Source organism: Aphelocoma coerulescens, chromosome 2 (assembly GCF_041296385.1).
Source record: "Aphelocoma coerulescens isolate FSJ_1873_10779 chromosome 2, UR_Acoe_1.0, whole genome shotgun sequence".
Taxonomy (NCBI): Eukaryota; Metazoa; Chordata; class Aves; order Passeriformes; family Corvidae; genus Aphelocoma; species Aphelocoma coerulescens.
The window spans coordinates 114,271,479-114,295,788 of NC_091015.1; the positions used below are offsets into that span (position 1 = coordinate 114,271,479).

The 24,310-nt window shown below is 38.7% G+C and overlaps 1 protein-coding gene across 2 annotated transcripts in view; it reads left to right on the forward strand.

The window, feature by feature from the left end:
• Positions 1-24,310, forward strand: part of PIEZO2 (piezo type mechanosensitive ion channel component 2) — a 292,042-nt gene that overhangs the window by 172,282 nt on the left and 95,450 nt on the right. For both annotated transcript variants that reach the window (XM_069004418.1, XM_069004417.1), the window contains exons 7-9: positions 1,528-1,741; positions 17,857-18,019; positions 23,145-23,276. In XM_069004418.1, coding sequence (XP_068860519.1) covers positions 1,528-1,741; positions 17,857-18,019; positions 23,145-23,276 — 509 coding nt within the window. The remainder of the gene's footprint in view (positions 1-1,527; positions 1,742-17,856; positions 18,020-23,144; positions 23,277-24,310) is intronic.

Below are 24,310 nucleotides of genomic sequence, written 5' to 3' on the forward strand. Positions count from 1 at the left end.
GAAGCAGAAGGATTGTGCAGCAGTGGCAGGGGGCAATTTCTTCTGAATGAGGATGGGCAGCTTGCCTGTGGAGCTCCAACACAAGCCAAGAAGTGGGAAGTGTTCAGAGTATAGTTACAAAAAGTACTTGAGGTCTGAGAAGCCTGTATTCCAGAGAGAGACCTTGAGTTTTATAAGTTATATATTTCCTTACTTACCATGCCAAAAAGATGAAGGGTGACTTGACTGCAGCCTGAAAGAACTGACAAAGTGTTTCCATTTTTTAAGGTATCTCATCTTGTAGAATTGGTAACAAGACCCAACAGTTAAGTGGTAAACCTAGGCATTTTCAGACCAGAAATAAATTTTGTATTTTTCACAGCCAGAGTAATTGGCCGTAATAAATAACTTACTTTAGGATATCATGGATTCTCATTCTCCAGAAGTGTTTAAATACAGACAAAGTGTCTCTTTGTAAGGAGGAAGGAAATAGTTACAGGCTTGAAGCAGAAATTGCTGGATGAAGTTTTACAGCACCATAGGCTAAGTCTTAAAGTATGATGTGAAAGATGTGGTGGTGAAGCTCAGGCAAATGACTGTGGATACGAGTCCTGGACTCAGTGCCTGGACTCAGCTGAATGAGGGACCGACCCTGGGAGTGCTGCTCCCAAAAGACACGTCAAGCCAGCACCTGGCAAGAGGAGGCACAAGCCAGCAGGCACACTGGAGCTATGGGCCACTGGTAGCCTGCAGGTCTGTCCCTGAGAAAGGTGGCTCCTAGACATGTATTAGTTAAAAAGTTGCGTCATTTTCTCATAGTTGTCCCTCTTAGGCATGAATGTCTTTCCTGCTTCCTGACTTATTTTTGCAGGCTACCAGCAGAGCATCAAGTCCCCTTCACCAGTTGGACATTTTCACAGGTGACATACTCTGCTACATGTGCAAAAGCAAAAATAATGGACGTGTTTGTGACAGCAGAGTCTTTGTCATATATAAATCACATGTTTCTAGGAGTTAACTATTTTAAAAAATCAAACATATATTGATTATTCTGTAGATTTTATGTAAATCTCTTACCTTCAATATATGAATCAGGGTCTGTTTTGTTTTAATAACTCAAGATATTTCAATATCTGTATGAGAAGGCTTTTCACTGTTCATTCATCATGCTATTTTAGCATCTTATACTCAAAAGTCATGCACCAGTGGTCTCAGGCAGTACTGGCTGTCCTTGCAGCCACTTTCTGTTTTTCTCCATGCTTTAGGAAACATCTTTATATAGTGAAGATTCCATCTCAGAGGAAAGTCTGGAGAGTGATTGTGTTCTAAGTGCTAAGATATGGCATAAGTGAGCTGAACAAATAAAAAGAAAAAAAGATCCTTCTGTTCTAGTCTCAAAGTTAATAGCAGTCTTTAGAGCTAATTGTAGTAATTAGCAGAAAACTAATTGGATTAAATTTTTTAATACACATCTTGTCAAACTTAAGGTGTAACAAATGCTGATATTTCCCACACTTCTTCAACACTCCATGCTTTTTATTTTTACAGGTATGATGGTGCCATCTTTGACCTCAGCTGTGTATTTCTTTGTGTTTTTGGGCCTGTGCACATGGTGGTCCTGTTGCCAAGCATTTGATCCGCTGATATTCAGCTGTCTGTGTGTCTTAATGGCTATATTCAGTGCGGGACACTTGATTGGACTTTATCTGTACCAGCTACAGTTCTTTCAGGAGGTTGTTCCACCAAAAGATTTCTATGCCAGGTGAGAGAAACTCCTTTCCTGTTTAATTGTGGGCACATGATGCAATGCGCTTTTATCACAGGTTGGTGCAAATGATCTTCCATGTAATGCTTTGACAAATTTTACACATAGCTTCTTGTTCAGTCACAAAAGAGTCAAATCATTTCAAATGGAATGGTTTTAAATGATAGAGTGGTGAGAGTCCAGACTGAGTAATGGCAGACAGAGAGCTGGAACAGGTTAGGAGAGGAAAGTGATTTTTTGGTTTTGCTCAGAGCATTCTTCAGATGTGGGTGCAAAAGATTTGGCTAATGCAGGAAATTAAGGAAGTAGATGGTAACATTGATATGAGGGCTAATGCACAAATGCACGTTTGGTTTTTTGTAGAGCAAAAGGAATGCTCTGTTCTCTAATGTCATAGTGTCTTAACTGGAGCAAAATGTTTTTGGGGTGTCATTCTTTTGTGCAGAGGCTGAGGGCTGCTGGGGTCCTTCATGTACTGTGAATATGAGGCTGTTGATATAAAAATTCTCTCTGGTCACATAGATTCACATAGCACAGGCTGATCTTACCTTCATACCAACAGCTACTTCACTTAAATAAAAAAGCAGCATTTCTAGTTACTTCTGCAGTATATATTGATTGGCTGTGATTTCACTGAATTTTCTACATGCTGTAATCTAAAATAAGATGAAGTGATGGGTGTATTTTTCTCATTGCTATTTTTTCTGCTGGATTATGATTGCAAATTGGTTTCTATGGTGTGTATTTTTAATGCTGTATTAATCCTTACTTTAAAGTAAGTGCGAACATTAACTTTATTTCTAGTAAAGCTATTGTTCCTTTTAACTATTATAAGCTGAAGGTGAAAGGAAATCAGATGTACTGTGGAGAATCAATTAATTATTTATCTCACAATGCACAATTAAAAGCAGTAAAATTGAGCTGTCTAGCTACACTAGCTGTTACTTTAGTACTTATTTTGACATTTTATTTAATATAAGTTAAGAGATGTGTGTCTTGTGATGCTGGAATTGGTGACTTGTGGAGTCTGATTGGGAGGGCATAACGTTACCTGAAAAATAAAAAAAAAAAAAAACCTTCTTAGTTCAGGTTCTTTTGTGCCACCTAGAGGTCAAGGTAGGAGAATGGATGATTTCTAGTGCCAAGAAGCTGAAATGCTCACAACTTCCCTAAACCTTTTATATTACTTCCTCCATGTATTAAGAAAATAAAAAGAAAATGGCTTCAAAATTCTCAGCCATTTGGCTTTGAGGATATCAACTCCCGGTTTTTAGCAATAAACAGAAATAACATTTTCTCAAGGAGAGAAAATATGTGCTTCCTACCATTTAGCTACAATATGTGAAACTCTTCATATGTGTAATTGCTGAAGTTCCTTTTTTCTTTTTAGTGTTTTTTTCTATTAATTTTAAATTACTATATTTTTTATTTACTTTAAGTTTTAATTCATTTAGTGTCAAGCTAATTGTCTGCAATTAGTAATTCTTTTTTTGGTAAATAAGGTGATTATTCATTTTATGATAAAATTTTGGTTAGTAAAAATATGGCACTTTAACTTGGTCGTTAATTTTTGAAATTAAAAAATCAAGCTGCAAGAAAGTTGCCTCTGCCTTGGTGTAGAAAAGAAACGCACCTTCAGAGTTTGGGTTAAAAAAATCCCAGCATTGGACTTCAGAGTACATACTGGCATTTTTATAACCAAAAAAATGGGGTTACCTTCCTGCAAACTTTCTCTTGAACTGGTACTCTTGAGTACTCTCCCTTTACACATGATAGCATGTGAGGGACTGATGTTCCAAATTACGTAGGAAATTATGTTTGAATATACACAACAACCTATACACAATGTACCCACAATGGCAGCAGAAGGTGCAGTATTCCTTGTTTCTTTATTTGTAGTTCTTTCTATTGTGGATTTCCTTTGATCTGCTTTCAGGGAGATGTCTTTGGAGAGCAGCAAGACAGGTGTTATCAGAGCTTGGAAGTGAAGATCTCAGTGGGAGAAAAGGCCACTGATGATTTTTAATGATGGAATTGAGCTGATATATAAGCAGTGGCTAGAGGAGAAAAAATGAGAGACATGTATTGGAATGGCGTGGAAAAAATATTTTAGCATTTTTCATCCTAGAAGAAAATCAATACCTTGCTATTTTATGCACCATCTTGGTTTGGAGATGTGCTAAATATGCAGAGTTCCCATTAATACTAGTACGTGGCTTTCATGGGCAAATTATATGCCAAGAAAAGAATTTGATTCCCCAAATTCTTGCTACAAGAAGGACATTGAGGTGCTGGAGTGTGCCCAGAGAAGGGCAACAAAGCTGATGAAAGGTCTGGAGCTGGAGTCTTATGAGGAATATCTGAGGGAACTAGAATTGTTCTGGAGAAGAGAAGACTCAGGGAGAAGCCTGGAGAAGAGAAGGCTCAGAGGTGGCCTTACTGCTCTCTGCAAGCAGGTTGTAGCAAAGTGAAGGTTGTTACTCTTCTCCTGAGTAACAAGCATTAGGACAAGAGGAAATGACCTCAAGTGGCACCAGGGCAGAAATTCTGCACCAGAAGTATTGTCTGCAATTGGAAGAGTCTGCTCAGGACTGGGGTTGCGTCACCATTCTTGGAGATATTTAGAAGATCTGTAGACATGGCACTTAGACACATGATTAAGTGATGGATTTGGCAGTGTTGGTTTAGTAGTTGGACTCTGTGATCTTAGAGGTCTTTTCCAACCTAAATCATTCTGTGATTCCATATTTCTCTGTAAAGTTTTGAGGGCTCAATACCAAGGATAAGCTCTCCTCAGTTTCAAGGGCAGATGTGAAAACTACTCCTGTTGGGCTGCTGGTGGGCATTTTTTTTATCTCTGCAGAGTGTTAGTCTGGTGTTTTAAAAAGCTCCTTTCTGGGTTTGAGTTCTCAAGTTGACAAGAAATGTACAAGTGGTTTCTCTGATCAATAAAAAATGTGTTTTCTCTGAATAGTAATGCATTCAGCTTGTCAGAGTATTGATTGATTTCAGACTAAATGAAGTTAAACTATACCCAAACAAACAGGAAAATTCTCAAGTTAACAGTTTTATTCAGCTAAGATTTGCATCATCCTTGAGCTGCTCCTTCCTTTTAAGAACACTTCAACTCAAAATTCACCACTTGTGATTTTAAGAAGTGACTGAAAAATGTCATCAGAGGAAAGCAGTTTTCTTGAGAGGGATAACCTGAAATCTGGTGAATTTACATGTTTTGCCCTGAATCCTTATTGGATTGTGCAAACAAAGTACTTCCCCCCCCCCAAAAATAGGATATTGTGATAACATAGCCCTAGGTACCTGCTGTAGTGAGATTAGTGAACATGGAGGTATCAATGTCCTACAAAGTTTCAGATCTACTGCTGTGGCTGTCTGGATCTGTGATCTGCAGGTAGAGGTGGCATAAACACAAACACGCTGCAATGCCATGGAGTGAGCACTGGGATCTGCAGATTGAAGAATGTACAGTGTACTGAAAAGTCTGAATATAGCTGGTATGCCAGGGGTAGGCAAGCTGCCAGCAGAGCTTGCAGGATTTACCTGGTTACATCTATCAACACTGGTTAAATTCCAGCTGATGTCTGCCAGGTAAGGTGTCCACACTCAGTTTATAAACTGAGTTTATAAACTTAATTTATAGCAGGTATCTTCTGTGTTGGCTTGCTGCTGTATTGCAAATTGATTTACAAAGGTGGGAAAAAAAATATCAAGAAGTATCCATTTAAAGTAAAATTTGGAAAGTATCATGTTTCTGACATAAAATTCTTTTCGCCAAGTTAGTAAAAAAAAAGTCATGAGCTAAAATGACTTTAGAAATTAGGTACACAGTGTCACAGCCTGAAAAAACACACAGTAATATGTTTGCCATTTTTCAGATTGCTGCCTCCTTTCTTCCTGATATTGTTTATTTTGACAAAAGAATGTAATTGTGGAAATGGTAAGGCCTTGCCAACGTGAAGAAATAGGATCAGTGCAGTGGCATGAGGTTTATCCTGAGTCAGTAAAGTTATTCCTGTCCAAAACTGTGCTTATAAGCATATTAATTTAAAGATCCAGCAATCCAATGTAAATTAAAAACTATGTGCTTTCTTATAGTTTAGGTCTGTCTTGCTTGTCGTTTTCAGGCAGGTAATGTTCAAAATAGTTCAAGTAACTGGTTTCATCTATGGAAGGCATCTCCCTTACAAAATGAGGCAAACCTAGGAGCCCAGGTAGTGTCATCCACTTCACAGTGGTACCTTATTTCACATCTTACGTGAATAGGAATTTGGAATTCCACAACTGATTGCTTTGCTGCAGTATAAGTTGGGAATTCTAATCTAAGAAGTTTTTTCGAGAGGAGATTTTCATCTGAAAGATGTCTACAAATCTCTTTAAGCAGGACTTTTTAAATAGGTTTCACAGTAACTAATAATAAGCCTGCTTAAAAACCTCTTATTTTGGGGGAAAGTGTGGATTTTTTACACATTACATATTACATTGATATCTTCTACAGATGGTAGATTTAGGATATTCAGTTTGTTTTCAGATTAATCTGAGAAGACTCCAGTCCAAAATCCTCCATGTGGACTTCCCTGAACACTTTGATACAGATTGGGATTTTGTAGCCCAAATACTTTGTTCTACCAGGGTTATAAATGCTTAAGCACTGTCTCAAAAATGTTCCTGGAGTTGTCAGATCAGGGTTGGACATCCAGCTGTAATATTTTTTTCTAAGTTAGAGGCTAAATGTGTGAATAAAATCCCATTAGGAGAGCAGATATTGCCAAAACAGTGAGATCTAGCTGATTGATTACCTTGTTGGCAGTGTCTTGCCTCTGCAGGGCAAAGCACTGATCTCCTGCTCTCCTGCTGCTTTTGTAGCTCCACTGGAGCCAAGAACATGTTTCACCTGAGCTGCACCACTGCCAATCCTTGCTGCACACTGTCTTTGGCACCTGTCTCAAAGGCAACTCACCTCTGAGAGGCAGAATTTTCTTAACCTTGTAGGAAACTCTGAGGTTTTTGGGGTTGCCTTTTGACTTGGTCAGAAGCCAGTGTTTGAAAAGACGGAGTATTTAAAGCTCGTTTATGTATCCTATACTGAGCTGCCCTTTGGCTGCAGTAGCTTTCGTGCCTTCTGCCTGGTATTTTTAGGCACTTCTCACCATAATACTGCAGCACCACTGCCAGGGCAGAGGTCAGACCCTTGGATACTTGCCATGTAAAGACACTGCACTGCACTTCTGTTTCCATCATCCTCCATCAGCAAAAGCACACTTTTCTTTTGCAGAGCATGCTCCAAAACATGCCAGACCAGCCACCCTGTTGGTTACGATGACCAGATTTGGTTAGAGAGCCACAATTTCTCTCTTTCAGAGGAAGAGAAGTTAGGTGTTTGACCTTATTCTTACAGAAATTTTGAAGCTGAGTTTCATATTAGCTCTATAATGTACCACATTTTAGGATGTTAAATTCTACGTAGAATGTTTTAGCCTATATGCTTTCTCAGAACTTCATATTCAGCTTCTTTAAAATATTTTCCAAAGGAAGTGAATGATTCTGTTAACAGCTTAGGAATGTAAGTTCATTCTCCTGTTGATGAAAGACAATAATCATCCTTGCCATCTTTCTAAACTATGAGGTGGCCTTATTTGGGTTCCCTTTCCCATGAAAGGCTGGACGAGAAAAAAGCAACAGAGGAAATAGTAAGTAGCAGTTTGCCTGGAGAGCAGTCCTTCCCAGTTCCATCCCCATGGCGTAGCTGTCGGCGCTCACCATGACCACCACGCCGCATCAAGTGCCAAATTTAGCCTTGGAATAAGCAGGCACAACTTTATTCATGTTACTGGCATCGCACCACAGGTGATTTACATCCCTTTGTCTTCCTCTGGACTTGAAAGGGCTGTAAACTGAGGTGCTAAGACCTTTTAAAAACAATGATTTTCTCCATGGGGAACAGATTGGTTTCCAAGTTGTTCTGCTACAGTGGTGAGCAGGCTACTGATATGAGCCCTGGTGGCCTGGTGGGGCTGCCCCTGGCCACAATGGATTCCCATTAATGGAAAGAGGGTAGCCTTATCACTCCCAGCAACAACCACGCTGCATCTGAAAATCGAGTGTAAGCTGCGAACATAAAAACCAGTTGTCATTTGACATAATGTTGGTGAACTGCCTCTTCCTTGATGTCTCCTGCATCCAAATAGCTGTGTGTTGCACAGAGGCAACTCTTTCTTGAATGCATTGAGCTGCTAAGGTGAGAGGGACAGAGAGAAGTAACAAAGACTTTAAAGCTCCTGATGTGCTGTGATAAGCTTGCCTGCTGATTCTGATTCAACTGAATTGGGTGTGCAATTGGTCTTATGACGTAGCCATCCCACTTTTGCACACTCTCAGGCCGCTGACTCCTCTGTGATCAGCACACCTCCCTGCTAGCAGAAGCTCTGCTCATGGGTGGGGAGAGACAGATCATCCACTCCCCCATACACACCATGGGCTTGCATGTGTCTGATCCCAACACTGACACTTGGATATACTCGCTGCCCATCACAGCCTGTCCTGTGTGGACATGCAGAGGGTGACTGCGAAGAAGCAATCCCTTAATTTTCTCTTCATATTATCTGGAAAACACAGATCTGCATACTATGATCATTGACCAAGTGCCTGAAAACAAGGACAGAAAAGGGACAAAAGCCCTCTCCTCCTACCAGATTTTTATTGCTATTGTTGTGTGGTATTGATGCCTTTTCCGGGTCTTAAAATCAAGAGTCAAACATGGTTAGAAGGGAAAAAGGGATTTTACCTTGGTATTTATTTTAAGGATCCTTGGGTGCACCACATCCAGGTGGAATGCACCTCAATGCACACTGCAATGCCCACCCTCAAAAGATCTGGTATAACATTATAGGTCTTCCTAATTATCATATCTATCAAAGATTCCCCAACAAGAGGCTCAAGTGAACCCCCTTCCCCAAGGAACCTTCCCCTGGATGGTTCTATCTTAGTTTACAAAATGCGTTCTGGAGAGAACCTTGGGGTCTGGGGCATATTGATCCCTGACTACGAAGGTTCTAAAATGTTTAGTCTCCTAGCTTAACAAACAAGTCCAAGAATGTAGGCTAAAAAACACTAAGAATACAGAAGTTGGAAAAAGGTATAAAAGGGGTCTAAAAGAAAAGGCAAAAAATCATCGTGGCATCAGTATTAGGAAATGTGGATTATAATTCACAAACTTCTCTTGGATTTACAAAGCTGTTTTCCTTAGGTCTGCTCAAGAACAATTTTCTCCATACTCTGGCATGACCAGAAATTGTGATGAAGAATATTTAACACTTAGGTAGCTCTTTGTGTTTTCTATATATCAACATTGACAAATGAATCATCCCGCATTCCTTGGAGGTAAAAAAGGCAGTCCTGAGCAACCTTGGTCGAGCACACTGGGAAGTTAGTCCTTGTCCATGCAGGGGCAGTCTACACAGTTTCTCTAACACAGAGTGGAAGTGCTTATTCTCTTGTTTATGTTCATTTAGCTGAAGTTTGGAACTTGCTGATAAAAGCTGATCCAATTATGTTCAATTTATAACCAATTTAAAATCAGCTGGTATACCACTTTGGTTTTGAAATTAGGCAATTTCCACACATTTCCCAAGCATTATTGTTCATTCTCCCATTATCTCCTTTCCCATATCCTGCTATTTTACTTTCCTTTTATGTTTAAAGCCAAATGGGAATCATAGCTTTTATTTCTGCCTTAGTGCACTCACTCCTAAAAATGAATAGTTTCGTTGCTCATACTTTCTGTGGCAGAATCTCTTGATGAAGGTATCCATCACTCTTGTTTTTTTTCAGTGCTTCACTGCCAGCTGAGTAAGTGGAAAATCTCTTTATCCTCTGCATGCATCACTGAACCTAGCAGACTGTCCCAATGTGACTGAAAAGTATCATCACTCCTTTTTCAGAGGTGGAAAAATTCCCTAACAGAGAAGTTAGATGAATCACATAACCCCCTGAGATAGCCAGAACTTGGAATAAAGCACAAAGCTTTTGGCTGCAGTCTGAGCCCTAGATCACAGACCAAGTTGCCTCGAAGTTAAAATAGTATGAAGCTACACTTTAAAACAATTTCTGTTTTTCTGCACAAGTTAACTCTAAGAGGCAGCAGTGAATCTCTTAGGCTGGTAGGCAGTTGCATGGTTAGTTGTTGTACCAGCTCCCTTGCATGATCTGGTCAGCACCACCCCACTGAATGCTGGTGCTCGCTGGGGTTATCTGAACACTGTCTCCTCTTCCTAAATGACTTCCACTGAAGTTTTACCTAAATGCTTCTGTCCTTCTCAGCACCTGAGCTTAGGACAACAAGGCTGTCCATGGTCTGCACTACTGGTTGAGTTTTGGGAGCAGACTGTCCCCTGCTCTGCCTGTGGGAGACTTTCTGAGGTGGGGCTATTGGCTCCTTTCCTTTCAGCAGCTCAGCCAATTCACTCTGAAAAACCAATAGCCTCAATTACTAATTTGCACAGAAAGCCATTGTTAACCATGTCATTGTCAAGCTATGCCATTTTCAGGCTGTGCCTCCTGCTCTGTGCTTGAGTGTCCAAATTCACCCTCTCACAGGGGGAAGCCTTTGTATCCATGGATGTTTCTGAACATGCCTTTGGTTTTCCCACGCTTTCCACATGACTCCTTAGAAGCCTGAACCTGTTTTCTCATTACTTTCATCTCTGTGTAGAAAGTCCAACTACACATTAAATATTTTTAATTTTTTTCACACAGCTTGGGTTTTGTCCAGACTCAGGTGATGCTGTTCAGTATTAGTTGCTTTTTGTCCTCCTTTATGGTCACAGGGAATATGTGTGTACATGAGGAAGATGAGCAGCTGGCAAATCACTGGTGCCAACAGCCTTCTCTGCTGGGGTGACTGTTCTCTCTCCATCCTCTCATCCCAACAAGGCTGCTTCACTCCTGCAACTTCCTGAGTTGCCTCTGGTTTGTAGCTGAAACTATTTGGAAAGAAAAAAACAACAATTGAAAGCTCTGTTGCATTTGCAGTAGTTTTATATTAGTGATAGAACAACTATTTGCCTAATTTAATTTAAGAGCAAACTATTTGCATAACCTAACACATGAGCCAGGCTGCTGCTGTCAAAGGGTGACAATACTGGCTCTGGTGAGGAATAATTATGTTGATGGAGTCACTCTAGCTAAGTTATCAAGCAGGAGTCCTAAAGCAGTTTCTTCTGCACCTTTATCCCCATTTCACCACCTTTTTGCTTTCCTGTCTGGGAGTCCTCCCTGTGCCAGATGCTCAGATGTCTGACTAGGATGAAAAGATATTGGAATTGCTGCTTTAGCATGCTTCTGCATCAGATGACAGCCTGTGGAAGTCCCAGCTGAGGCCCACGAAGGCTACAGCAACATGCTGCTTTTCTAGCTCACTGATGTGTTGAAAGGAGCAACATCAATATTGATGCTCACTAGAAACTCAGAGCAAGGTTGAGCTGTGTCATGGGTAATGGAAAGATTTGGGGATCCAGAAAAGAAACCATTGATAGGATAAATCTTTTTCATTTAAAGCTTTTGAAGATGGGTTTTGTCTCAGTAAACAAGGGTTTAATAGACCCACACCTATTTTTTCTGATAACGGTGGAGAATTATTGCTGCTAAAGCAATGAAAGCTTTTGTGATAGAAAGTCAGTACAAAGCTCAATTATTGGATGAAATGTGGTACAGAGCTCACAAGTCTTTATGTTCAGACTTAAATTCCCCTTAGGGAACCTGCTTTATTTCAGGTATGTGAAGTATTTTAATGTCTGAAGTTTGGTCATTTTTAATGGATACCCATTCCTTAACAGCTTCCAGTCACATAGTTTCAGAGAAAATTTGGTTGTCTGGTTACTTAAAAACAAAACCCAGTTTATTATTTATCATCTTAAAGTTGTTAATGCACTTGAAAACAAAGTGATTCTATTGTAGCTGCTTACATGGTCCTTTTTTTCTCCTTGAAATAAGGTTTGTGTCGTATTTACAGGTTTTGCAAGCTTTTGTGTAATTCACTATCCTTAAAGATATCTTTTCTTTTCTACAGCTTCCTGATTCATGGCTCATAATTTCTCTCTGTCTTCATTATATGGATGACATTAGCACACAAGTTTTAAACTACTCATTTTTTCATGAGGTTTCTAATGCAGTAGATGTGCATTTGAAATTCGTTTTCCTTTAAAAGAGAAGTCACTGGTGTTCAGAAGAGGCTGGGAGATACACAAGGGCTGTTTTTGTCATTGCCAGAAAAGCTTTGATCCAATAGAAGCTATGGAAACCAAAACTTGGTAAAAAAAAAAGGGCATAAGACATCTGCTAAAGAGCTATAGAAATGTGATGACATTAAAACAAAAGTTAGAACGATCTACTTACCTACCAAGTCTACATTCACTATGTGTATGCCTGTATTATAGCGTTGGGATAGCAACATGCTGAAGAAAAACAATTCCAGTCTTAGTCTACATTTACAGATATTTCAGAAAAATGTTTTTAACTGTTAAGCTGAAATTTATCATAATGCTTCTCAGCCCAGTCACATTTTTGTATGGTCGTTAGTATGGCACAGTTCCACCTAGCCAGTTCTGAATTATCCAAGTCTGAACCAAAGTGGGGTCTAGGGCTTTTTAGTGCTAAAAATACTTGCAATGCTTTTTAAAGCTTGTATCACTCTAATATGGATACATATAATAACTTTAGTCTAGCTGTGGACTGGGGTTTGTGGGTGCATATCTCCCTACACAGTTGTCCTGCTGAGCTGAAGAGGAGGCATGAAGGATCATGGAATCTTATAAATAACATGATTTGAAAAGACAAATGCCAATTTTTCCATTCATTCTTTTTTTTTTCCTTTAAAAAGCCACATGAAACCAAATGCCTCCTGTTCTCTTTAACCCTAATTCTTTGGGATGCCTAATGCATTTCAGCCAACTTTTCCACCTCTTTCCTCCCAACGTTCTGCTATTTCTGTAAAAATGTGCTGTCAATTCAGTGTACCCTGGAGCAGTAGCCCCAGTATGGTCTGAATTCCCAGCCAATAGCCTGGGCAGTAATGACCTTCTGAAGGCAAGGATGAGTCTGAAGGTACCACAGAACTGGCTGAATGGTTTCCAACAGCATGTGTTGCTTTGGGCACATAGCCCAAAGAGGGTGAGTGGGGTAGCTCACAGCATTCCCTTGGAAGAGACATTATGGATATAAGTTTATGGATCTTAACTTCTGTGTAGCTCTGTCATCCAAGTATGGAAAACCCAACAGAATGGCTTGTGTGTGAAAAGGGGACTCCTGACTTTTAGGAAGGCTGTGTAGGAATGATGTTTTCTATATGCTAATTTATTTTCCAATTCTTTCCACTCTTTTCTCTCCCTTTTCAAGCCTAACAGCCTTAAGTCAATGTTTGAAAAAGGGTTTGCTCTTCAAGCAGTGTTTAGAGTTTGGAACACAGCCCTTTCAGTATTTCAAGTACTTTTCATCATGAAACTCAATATTCAGGGCTTGGACTGTGAAACATGAAGTTTTTGACTTTTCTCCGTGTATTTACCAGTCCTTTTTGCCCCAGAAAAATAATATTTCTACCACAACCACCACCACCTTCTCCAAATATACTATTTTTTTGCCCATTTCTAGGGATTTGTTGCTCTTTCCTCCCCTATTCTCCCCTCCCTTATTCTCCTCTTCTTTGCTTACTCTCCTTCCCTTTCCTTTTCTCATTTGATCACTTTTAGCATCTCCATTTTAGGGTTCAGCTATTCAAATGTCAGTCAGTCTTGATATTCCATTCTCCTACCCCAGACTTGCAGGCATCACTCTTGTCTCCTTCCATGTGAGGAGAGTGAAATAAATATGCAGAAGATAGCCAGAGGAAATAAAGATTCAGACAGTTCATAAAATCCAACACAAATTTAGAAGTTCTACAAATATGGATTTCCCAAATCCAACCCAGCACAGAGAAATGTTCTGATGCCATTGCTGTGAATAACCATGCAATAGGTTAATAACTGGCCCAGAAACAGAAATCCTGTAATATTAACTGCTAAATCAGGAAATTCAGCTCCTAAAGTGATTAGACGCAGACATTTTCTTCAAACGATAATCTTTATGTAAGCTCGGATACAGGAGAATGACACCCTGCTCTGTTGTGTAGTGAAAAGTACTATGTAAAGGAGTACACAGAGTTGTAGGAAGATGCAGCAACTTGAAATCTCGTCTAAACAAAACTATTACAGAAGTTAAATCCAATAGAAAAAGAGTAAGAGACAGTAGAAGATTTTCTATCAATTGAAGTCAAGACTGGATACCGTTCTGGACTATAAACTCTTACTCAACCACAAGTTTGTTGTTCAGTAGAAGAATTATTGGGTGTCCTACATTGTGCAGGAAGTCAGAATTATTACTTCCTTTCCTGTCCTTGAAAGTTACGAGGCAAATCCTTGCCTGAAATCAACTCCTAAAACATGAGCACATGCAGAATCTGAACTTACAAATATGTTAAAAAAAATAAAAAGCCAAATAATTTTTCGTGAATGCAAAATACGCAGACCTAACAGATATGTAATGAGTGTTTTTGATAATTCTGTGTATGAAATATATTTTTCGTTTACATAACCATTTTTTGTTCATATTTAGTACCATGACTAATTACTCCAATTCTCATGTTAATGTAATAATTAATTAATGCATGCAATAAAAGTTTCAGCAATGTGGAGTTCTAGCAACTTCAGCAGCTCCTTAGGTGAAATATCTGTGGTGCAACAGGAATTTGTTTTTCTGTTCAATTTAAATTGGAATTCCTCTTCTGAATTTTAATGTTAGACTAATATAGAAAGTGGGAATTTTGTATGGTCACAGCTTACAACTTTGTCAGGAAGTCCTGAAAGATGGAAGTGCATCGGCTAGAAAGATGATTCACAGATTCAATAGGAAGCTTTGCTGGGAAAACAAGCTTATGGAGTAGTAACTGGACAAAAAGATGCCACCTTTATTTTAAGAACTGTTTTTCACTGTGTTATTTCAGAGCAATTCTCAGTCAGACATTAAAGTTCCTCTTGTCCTTTTCTATAATTTTTTTCAAATTATTTCTGCTATGGATTTTTCAGAATACCAGTGAGGACTTTGAAAAACCCGGTTTTAGTTCTTTGCAAGAGTAGAAATATTAATCTATTCACACCTTGCAAACCTCCATTTTCGTTTGTGACCTTGCATGCAGTCTTTTGGAAAGCCAAATACATCCATGAGTAAATAAGTCTCTCTTATTTGTTTTACTTATATTCTGTATCCAGGCACACATGTACTTGTCTTGTTTGGTAGTGGGTCTCTCCCACTTAGGACTCCTTCTGACCTTACTGATGGCATGCAGGTATGATGGGTAAGATGAAATCAAACCAAGATCAGAGCTGGACTCAAATACAGCTGGTTGGGATCAATACTGAATGTAAAGACATCTTTGCAGAACAAAGCATGCAGAACTGAATAATGCCCTAATTTATATTGTGTATCCATTTAATGACAGCCATCCCGGTGTAATTAGAAGCTTTGTGTAAGAGAAGATGACTCTATTTCTCTGAAAAATGTTCTGCACCAGCAGTTCTCATTGAGGATAATGATGAAGCATAAATATTGAGTGAGTAGCAACTTGTAGTATTCCTGGAGGCCAGAACAGATAGAATGAACACTCCCAAGGCAACAGTGAATTTTGAACGTGATAAACAGGGAATGTCATGTTGAGTACATTGTGACTAACAAGTCTCAAAGCCCAAGGAGAAATCAGAAATGAGGAGCAGTTTCTCTACATCCATGATTTATGAGATGAAACATTGCATACATTGAAGTGAAATACATCAAACTACATTGCTGGCCATGTGGCAACTTAGAGGGAAAACGTGCTGTAACTTCTGAATATTTGGTGACCAGAAGGGAGCAGAATTAAATCCAATATTATAATGTATGAATAATTTGAAGCCAGCAAATGAAACCAAGAGAATGAGAATTTAACTGAAACATAATAAAATTTCCAAACTATTAGGATTATGTGGAATGTTTTCTTTTCAGTGGAGATAAAACACAAGTTGTTCTGACTTTATAGCTATATATGACTATAGGAATGGAATATGTGATATGAAGGTCATGTCTATTTGGCAGAAATTTCTGAGAACCTTCAGGAACTTTCCCTCATTTCTGTAGGAAATACTCATCACTGACTGTCAATGGAAAGACTTTGCACTTCAGTAAGAATTGGATTTCACTCTGATTCTGATACTTATGAGACAGAAATAGGGTGAATCATACTGTGCTTACATAGAAGAGATTAAAATGAACCAAAGACGGAGAGCTGTGTTGTGAAACAGAGATAAAAGAGGAAACTAACAGGAACTCAACAACTAATAGGAACTCAACAACCCTGATCACTGATGAGCAGAAATGACAAGTCATTTGGAGAGAGGAAAGCAGGCAAACAAGATGTTCCTCTATGCTGATAGAAATATGAACAGAATACAGTCCAGCATGAATTTCACCCAGATGGAGCCAAACTGTAACATCAGCTCTGAATGTTCTTGGATGCTATGGAAGTTTGAGTCTGAGTCAGCTCCAAACACAGCTCCTTTAAGTTGCAGCAATTTACTTTGTATGCAGGATTTTTTTTTTTTCCAGCCTTGTATTCACCCAAAAGCTCCGAGAGATCCTAAAGTTTATACCTTTGGCCTGTGTTGACAATCAGAATGAGAAGTGAGTGCTGATAGATTGCTTAATAAAATGCTATGGATCTCTCCTTCTGGGAGTTAATGGTATTGTGCCCATGCACCAAATCCACAGTTAAGAACAGATGTAATATTTTCACTTTGCAGCATCCAAAAGGCAGATTTCAGGCAGCACATCTCTGTTGAATGTTGTTCTTATTCTTTGTATTATTCAGCTTTTCATGTTGGATCTTACTAGGTAGAGGAATAACTAAGCTTTTAGACACCCTTTAAAATTAAATGTTTTGGTTTTGGGTGGGTTTTTTTGTTAATGTATTTGATTTTTTCATTCAGAGGAGCAGTAGTCTGGGATTTCTCCTTAATTGTCTCTTAGAATCAGACCTTTTTTTGGTAAAAAAATGAAAACTCTCACAGACATTATGGTAGAAAAAGGTTTTGTCAATAGACAAAAGTGTTCATAATGAATACTTACACATGCTACTGGTAGCTCATGCCCTAACTTTGGAACTCTGCAAGCTGTTTTACAGCGAAGGAGCCAGATTAATTATTGTTTCCTATTAGTTTTGTTTCAGTATTTAACACATCTACTAGGCATCCAACATCATGTATTAAATTTGAAAATGTTGGGGATTTTTTTTTTAATTTTAAGTGAGATTTTTTCCAACATATGTTCCTTACTTGACAGAAATATTGTGTTAACCCAGTTTTTCCAGAAACATCAGATATCTGTCATTGATATTAATACTTCTAATTAATTTTTCTTCTTTTTCTTCCCTCAGTTATTTGACCATCTGAAACAATAACCTTTCTGAATATTTTCATTTTTTGTTTACAAAAGCTATGACTTCAACAGAACCCTGTATATTTATAAGCATTGGTGTAATTAGATAGTAATTTATTAATAGTATTAGCTTTTCAAAAGATTCAAAAGAACTGTTCAGTGTGCCAAGGAGACATACTTTACATCTGTGTCCTGGCAGGGTGACTGAAATGGTGTTACACGTCAGTTTACTAAATCTCTCTGAAATGTCACGTTGCTGTGATTTGCCAAATGGACTTGCAGCCAGAATTTTTCTTCCCATTTTCTGTAGCTCTGGATCTACAGGGAGCAGGTCATTGCAAGTTTTCTCGTCAGACATAGTAGATGTAATATTATTATACTCCCATTTTTTTATGTTGAAAACTGATTGCAAAAAAACACTTCTTTTTACTAAATATGTGGAATGAAAAGACTCACTGCTTTTTAGATGTGATGGCAGATGCTCTTTTTGAACAGAGCAATTGGTATTAAAACTAAGCAAAAATTGCCTCTGAAATATTTTAAAATATTGTTAAGATTTGGTGTTTAGTCTCTAAAAAGGCTGCTTTGGTTTTTTGTATTCACAGGTTGTTCGGTGTCACTTCTCTTACTCAGACAAACTGCTCAAGCACTTGGATGATCATCAAAAATCAAGAGCTACATTGGTATCACCACGCTAATCCAATCTTACTGCTGGTGATGTACTACACCCTCGCAACTCTCATCCGTCTCTGGCTGCAAGAGCCCATTGTAAGGGTAACTTCCTTCTCTCCTCCTATGGCTGGTGACTGTGAGGCTGGCCGGTGCAGATACTTGCTAGCACACATGCAAACATTTAGGAAAATTAAAGGGAATAGACACCAAGTGCAAGGTGGTACTTTGAATTTGGTCCTTTTGCTAAGTGTCTTCAGGAGTCTGATCTAACACGGATGTTATTCTTAAAATCATCAGGACTGTTATGCAAGGAATGCAATGGCAGAGCGTTAATGGTTTGATTTGGAAAGCAGGTATCGATATGCAGAAGTGGCTGGGCTTGATTGACTCAATGATCTTAAAGGTCTTTTCCAACCTAAATGATTCTGTGATTCAAATTTAGGTGCTATCGAGTGAAATGCCAACACCCAAGGCTTGACTACCAGAACAGAGATAGGATACATTCTGGCACAGGGTACTGTAAGACAAAACACAAATTTGCAATTTGATCACAGATAAAGAAAAATTTAAACCTTTCCTCCTGTGTGCCTGAGTGAAAATCCCAGCTTTCATTTAAGAGCAAGAGAACAAGGAGGAAAAAAAAAGTAAATCTTTACTTCTTTACTTCCTCCAGTTTCAGAGGAAAATGGGTATATAAGAACCCAGAGGTACCTTAAAAGCTTAGAAACTGAAAGTTAAAAAAGGATGATCCTAGGCATTACTTATTTTAATTTCCTGATCCTCAGAGTCCTGATGTGAGTTTTTAAGTTGAGGTTTAGTAGTGCTGTAAACCACAATGAAAATACTCATGACCATGCTGTGAATTAGTGGAGTTTGTAGTAGCAAGTAAAAATGTTCAAGGTTTTCTTATTTTAAGGGTGTTTCTTCATATAATGGATAATGCAACAGTTTAACATTTTAAAAGGCAATCAAAATACATCACCTCTGAATTGAGATGTCTGGTATTTGGGGGTTACATATATAGGGCTTCAAAAGGTGAATGATGCCAGAGCCGTCAGTTTGAGCTATTAAAAAATTGTGTCTTAAGTTTCCAGAAACCTTAATACTATCTTTTCTAAAGCCATGAGATTGTCATCAGTACCCTCTGGCAGTGGGTATTTTTAGGGTTTTTTCCTTTTATTTTTTCTGCAGCTGCAGCATCTGGAAAGGAGATTTTTTTTTTCTTTCTTTAAAAGAAAACTGAGATTTCCAGATAATAATATGATTTTAGCACTGGGGCTGTAACTAAAACTTCACATCTCACAAAGTGCTTAGTAAAACCATGAGAACTATTCACAGAGGAGTAAGCACATGTGAAATGCAGTTAGTGGGAGCTGTGTGATCTCAGCAAGTCTGGGAATTGATTTCCAGTACCTGTGTTGTTTTCATCCAACAGTCTCCATCCTAAAGTTTGGTGTTGGATCTAAGGTAGTTGCAGGGCTTTTTCAGTGGAGAGAAGTGGGTCTTTCTGTCTAGAAGAGATTGAATGCTGCAATTTCCTGCAGGGACTTGAGAGGAACTATAGTGGTCTTGCCTGCACTTCTATATTTTAGACTGCTTGTGGTGTCTGAGATAGATATTCCCATAAAACACTAAAACCAGTCTCTGAGAACTGCCAACAAGTGAAATCAGAGATGCTTTCCAAGCAGTTGAGCTAGAGTAAGTATTAAAAGACATTAATATAAGAAACACTGATGTCTCTCAAACCCATGGCTACATGAGAGGCAATAGAAAGTCTTGTCCCTCCCAAGGGAACTTCAGATACCAGGGAAATGATTCTTCCCTGCAAAGATAAATGGATGCTTATAAAAGGGAACACCATAAAGGAAAGAGTGCCCATGCATTAATGCATAGTTTTGATGCACAGGATGTTAGCAATGCAAGTATTTGTCATTAGAAAGAGATGCTGAGATTCGCAAAATTTACTGTATTTTCTGTATTTTCCACACTTCCTCCTTATGTTTTCTTTTGTTGGGTTTGGTTTTTTTGTTGTTGTTGTTTGTTTTTTGTTGTTATTGTTGGTTTGCTGTTTTTTGGGGGTTTGTTTTGTTTTGTTTTGTTTTTTTTTTGTCTGTATGTGTTTTGGGTTTGTTTTGTGGTGCCATAGATCAGGATTTGAAATTTCTCTTACTAGACTTTCCCTAGTAGACTCCATTCTCAGTTATTTAAGTCCAGAAATAACTGTATTCCAGGTTTCATTGAAATGTTTCTAAACTTGTGAATTTGTAATGCATTTGATTCATTATGGAACTAAGTATATAACCTGCCTTTGCAGTCCCCAGTGATTTTGAAGTCATTCTGTATTTAGGATCTCACTATTAACCTACCTATAGTTGAATGAATGGCAAAGACAAAATGCTATGAGGTGTTTAGTGTAAAGCAGTTGTTCTCTATATACTGCTGTCCTGTACGGTAAGAAGTGGCTCATCTTAGGAATTTTGTTCAAAAGAATCTCTTGAACAAAACCTGTTCTGAACAAAACAAGAAAAAAATACTTTTTCAGTCTAAAAGGATTACAAAAGCTAAATGTAATACTAGTGTAGCAGATGCTAGAAGCAGAGTAAAATATGTAGACCTGATGGGGCTTTTTTTCTTGTGTGAATTACATCTTGGGGTCCTCTTGTGGATAAAATTCCTCCTGGATTGCAGCAAGAATTGTTTTTTGAGACAGATGTCCTTGAGACTGTCTCTAAATGCCGCAGTTGATGAACAATTTTGCAGGAACAGACCCCACTTCACATCTTGAGTTTCAAGGTGCAGTTTTTTGTGTGTGCACCACAATGCCGAAGTATGGCGTGTATAAAATTTCAGTGTATGGTCTCCACGTGGGATTCTGAATGGATCTTACTCATGCAAAGTGACCATGGCAGTCAGTGGAAGATTTGCTTTTCTTATGCTTGCTATTTGGGATCCTGACTTGTTCTAACATTGAGTCTTGTGAAATTCTACCTCTGCAAATAAGAAAAAGCAATCTGTCTCTGGAGATTTCAGCTCATAGTTGTAACTGCTAGTACTGAATATATGAATAGAGCCCATTCATTCTGTGCTGTGAGTGGTAACTAATAGTACAGGAGTCAGCAGAGTTACAGCAGTTGAATGTAGAGTCCTCTTATAAAATTTTTATAATTGTTTGAATTAAAAGGTATTTAAGAGTTGCTGAGGATGAATGAAAAATTACACAAGTCAAAGGACTCTCACAAGTTGTGCTTGTGTGACTAGTACTGTGTTTTCTGAGTTTTCTTCCTCTTCTGAGCAAAACGATTTCCCACCCTTCCCTGTCTTCTCTTAGGCTAAAAATATCTTACTAAAATAATTGTGTATATCTTATGTCTTTTGTGTTGTTTTTGTCACCCTGGTGCCAAACTAAATGTCTTTGATAAGCAGTTCTTTATGGTTCATATTTATATTAAAGTTTCAGACAGCAGTGGCAAGTATTTTAAGCACAGGATCAGTTTATTTCATCTTACGGTTTTGCTAAGAATGCCCTTTTACAATCAAATCAAAATATACAGTCACATGTGAAATGTGCTACCATTTCCTCTGAGAAGTGAAATTAACTAATAATCATTGTTTATCTAAGTCAAGATTTTAAAAATACGACCCTGCTGTTACGATTGGAATGAGGAGAGTTTCAAAATGAGCTAGGACGTTTGGATGTCCTGTTCCCATGGGTAGCTTTGCAGGGTACTCTGCCCAGCACCCTGATTTATTCTTGTTCTATTACATCAGAGGATTTTGCCTAAGCAATGAGAACAGTTGCCACCAGCAAGCTGCCACTCAGGAGGCACAGGAAGAGCTCTGGTGGGGCTCGAAGAGCAGCTGTAACCTACTGTGGTTTACACTCCTCCTCATCTTAGTGATAACAGTTGCTGTCTCAGATGGAGAAATAAACCACATGGATCAGAGACAATCACAGAGTCACAGGACAGTCCAGATTGGAAGGAACTTGGGAAGATCATATGAAGAAACTTCTTCTGAGAGCAAGGCTTCAGATTAGATTTTCATGGGCCAATTTTCAAATTTTGGATGTTTCCAGCAGAGGCTACAAATGCCAGTGGTTCATTGTTCTTATGGTGGGAAAAAAAATTTAAGAATAAATAAGAAATATATATATATACACCATTTTTTTTTAATATTCAGAAGATGTTTCCCTGGAGCGAGTTATGTCCTTAGCCTCTTGTCCTATAACTATGCATCCCTGTGAGAAGAGTACCCTTGTCTTCTCTAAAACTACAATTTCATTGCTGTAAGTTTAAAAAAACCCTAATTCCTGCATCCTTCAGCTTCCCCAACCCTCTAATCATCTTGACAATTTTCTGTGGGATCCTCTCCGGATTTTCTATGTCTCTCTTGAGCTGGGGATGCCAGAATTGCTTTGCAGGTATGGCCTGACACTTGCCAAGTAGAGTGGAATAATCACATCCCTTGATCTGCTGGCAGTACTCTGGCTGATGCAGTCCAGGACGTGTCTGCCTTCGTTGCTGCTGGAGTGCAGTGCACTGCTGGCTCTTGTTCAGCTTGCTGTGCACCAGCACCACCAGAGCCTCTTCCACAGAGCCTGTCCAGAGTCTTTGCTGTTACCTGGGTTTATTCCAGCTGCAGGACTTTATCTTTGTTAAACCTTGTGCATTTTTTGTTGTCCCATCTCTGTATGGTGAGTCTTTCTTCTGGCCCATTTACCTCCTCCCAGTTCAGTGTCATTAACAAATATTCTGTGGGTGCAATTGCATCCAGGTAGTTTTGAATAGGACCAGACCTAGTGCCAGTCTCTGAAGAACTTCACTCATGGCAATCTACCTTTTTGTCTTTGAGAATTTACCCTACTTGGAGAAAGGCAGTTCAGCTAGTTCTCCACCCATCTTTTGTTCCATCTTGTCAAGTGTGTATCTTACCAGCTTGTCAGCAAAGACATCATGGAACAGTGGTCAAAGATGCTGAAATCAAGGTACATGGAGGTCTGTGTAATTCTGGTGTCATGTAACTAGCAGTTACAGAAAAGCTCTGTCATTGTTTCTGAAAATGTCATCTCAGAGTCATCTATCATAAACCAGGTGTAGTAGCAACTAAAAGATGCTACAGACATGCTTTGGAGAGGGAGCATTAGCTGGGGGGAAATTTCAGTTCCTCTGCTAAAACTGTATTTACAGAGCTATAGCTACTGCTGTCATTTGTTGTCATTTAGCAGACGCCTGATGAAGAGAAATCTGTCAGCAGGGAAGATGACAAAGAAGTCCCCTGCAGCCCAATTCCAATGACAGCAGAGAGGAGACGCAGTCTGTGGTATGCAAGCCACTATACAACTGATGAGAGAAAAGTAAGACTGGAGGGGGAAGGGTCTCTGCATTACACAATTACTTTGAATTAGGGGCAGCAGTGTTATGTAGGTTGCAAGTAAGGTCTTCACGTGTGATTGTATAAATCAGATACAATATCAAGGCTGCATGGCAGAGTAGGATAGCATATATTTTGTAAAAATGAATAAAACTAAACCAGGAGCCAGTTTAAGGAAGTAAATGAAAAGCATGCTCTATGTTTTTGGCTTCCACATTTGAGAAGTGTAGGGCTGGGCTTTTGTCATGGGGCCATTATCTTTGAGCAAACCATCTAGAAAGTCTGTCAGGGAGCTAAATCTGGTGTAAAGATCTGATCTGACTCGTAACTACTGATTATCACTGTCGTTGGTGAGTGGAGACTGCCAGTTTATCTTTTCCTAAGCATGCTGGTGTCCTTGGAGATATAAAGAAGGCAGTTTAGGCAGTTGTATAAAATCTCCTGGAAGGGTCCAGCTCTATACCATCTGTCCGCACCAGCTGCACTGCAAAATTTCATTTGTTGAGTTACTGTCAAATGTGGGACATATGAACATTCATATATACTCAAGCCACATATACCCAAGCCCCAAGAAATCTGCTATAATAATAGTAATGGGAAATGAGCTGGCAAATGGATAAAGTGTCATATTTTATATTTGTATCACCATTTTATTGGAACTATTTTTATAATGGTATTAATTCTAATGATTGTTTAAAAACTTAGTTTTTAAGCATTGGATCATTAGAAAGACATTAGAAAGCAGTTAATCAGTATAACGCCATACTGATTAATTCTTTGACCTAGCATACAAAATTTCAATACAGCATTCTCAGTTCTGGTTTAAAATTCACAGGAATATACAGTAAAATTATGTCAATGTTGTGGCACACTAAATATAATTTTATGGTATCGTACAATTCTGCTGACTTTTTAAGAATTCCTTCTGAATTTCTTGGTGCAAATCTGCAAAAGTCAGCATATATGCATGCATGTATTCAAGAAGTTAGACTTACTAATGCTTGAGCTGTGCTTCTG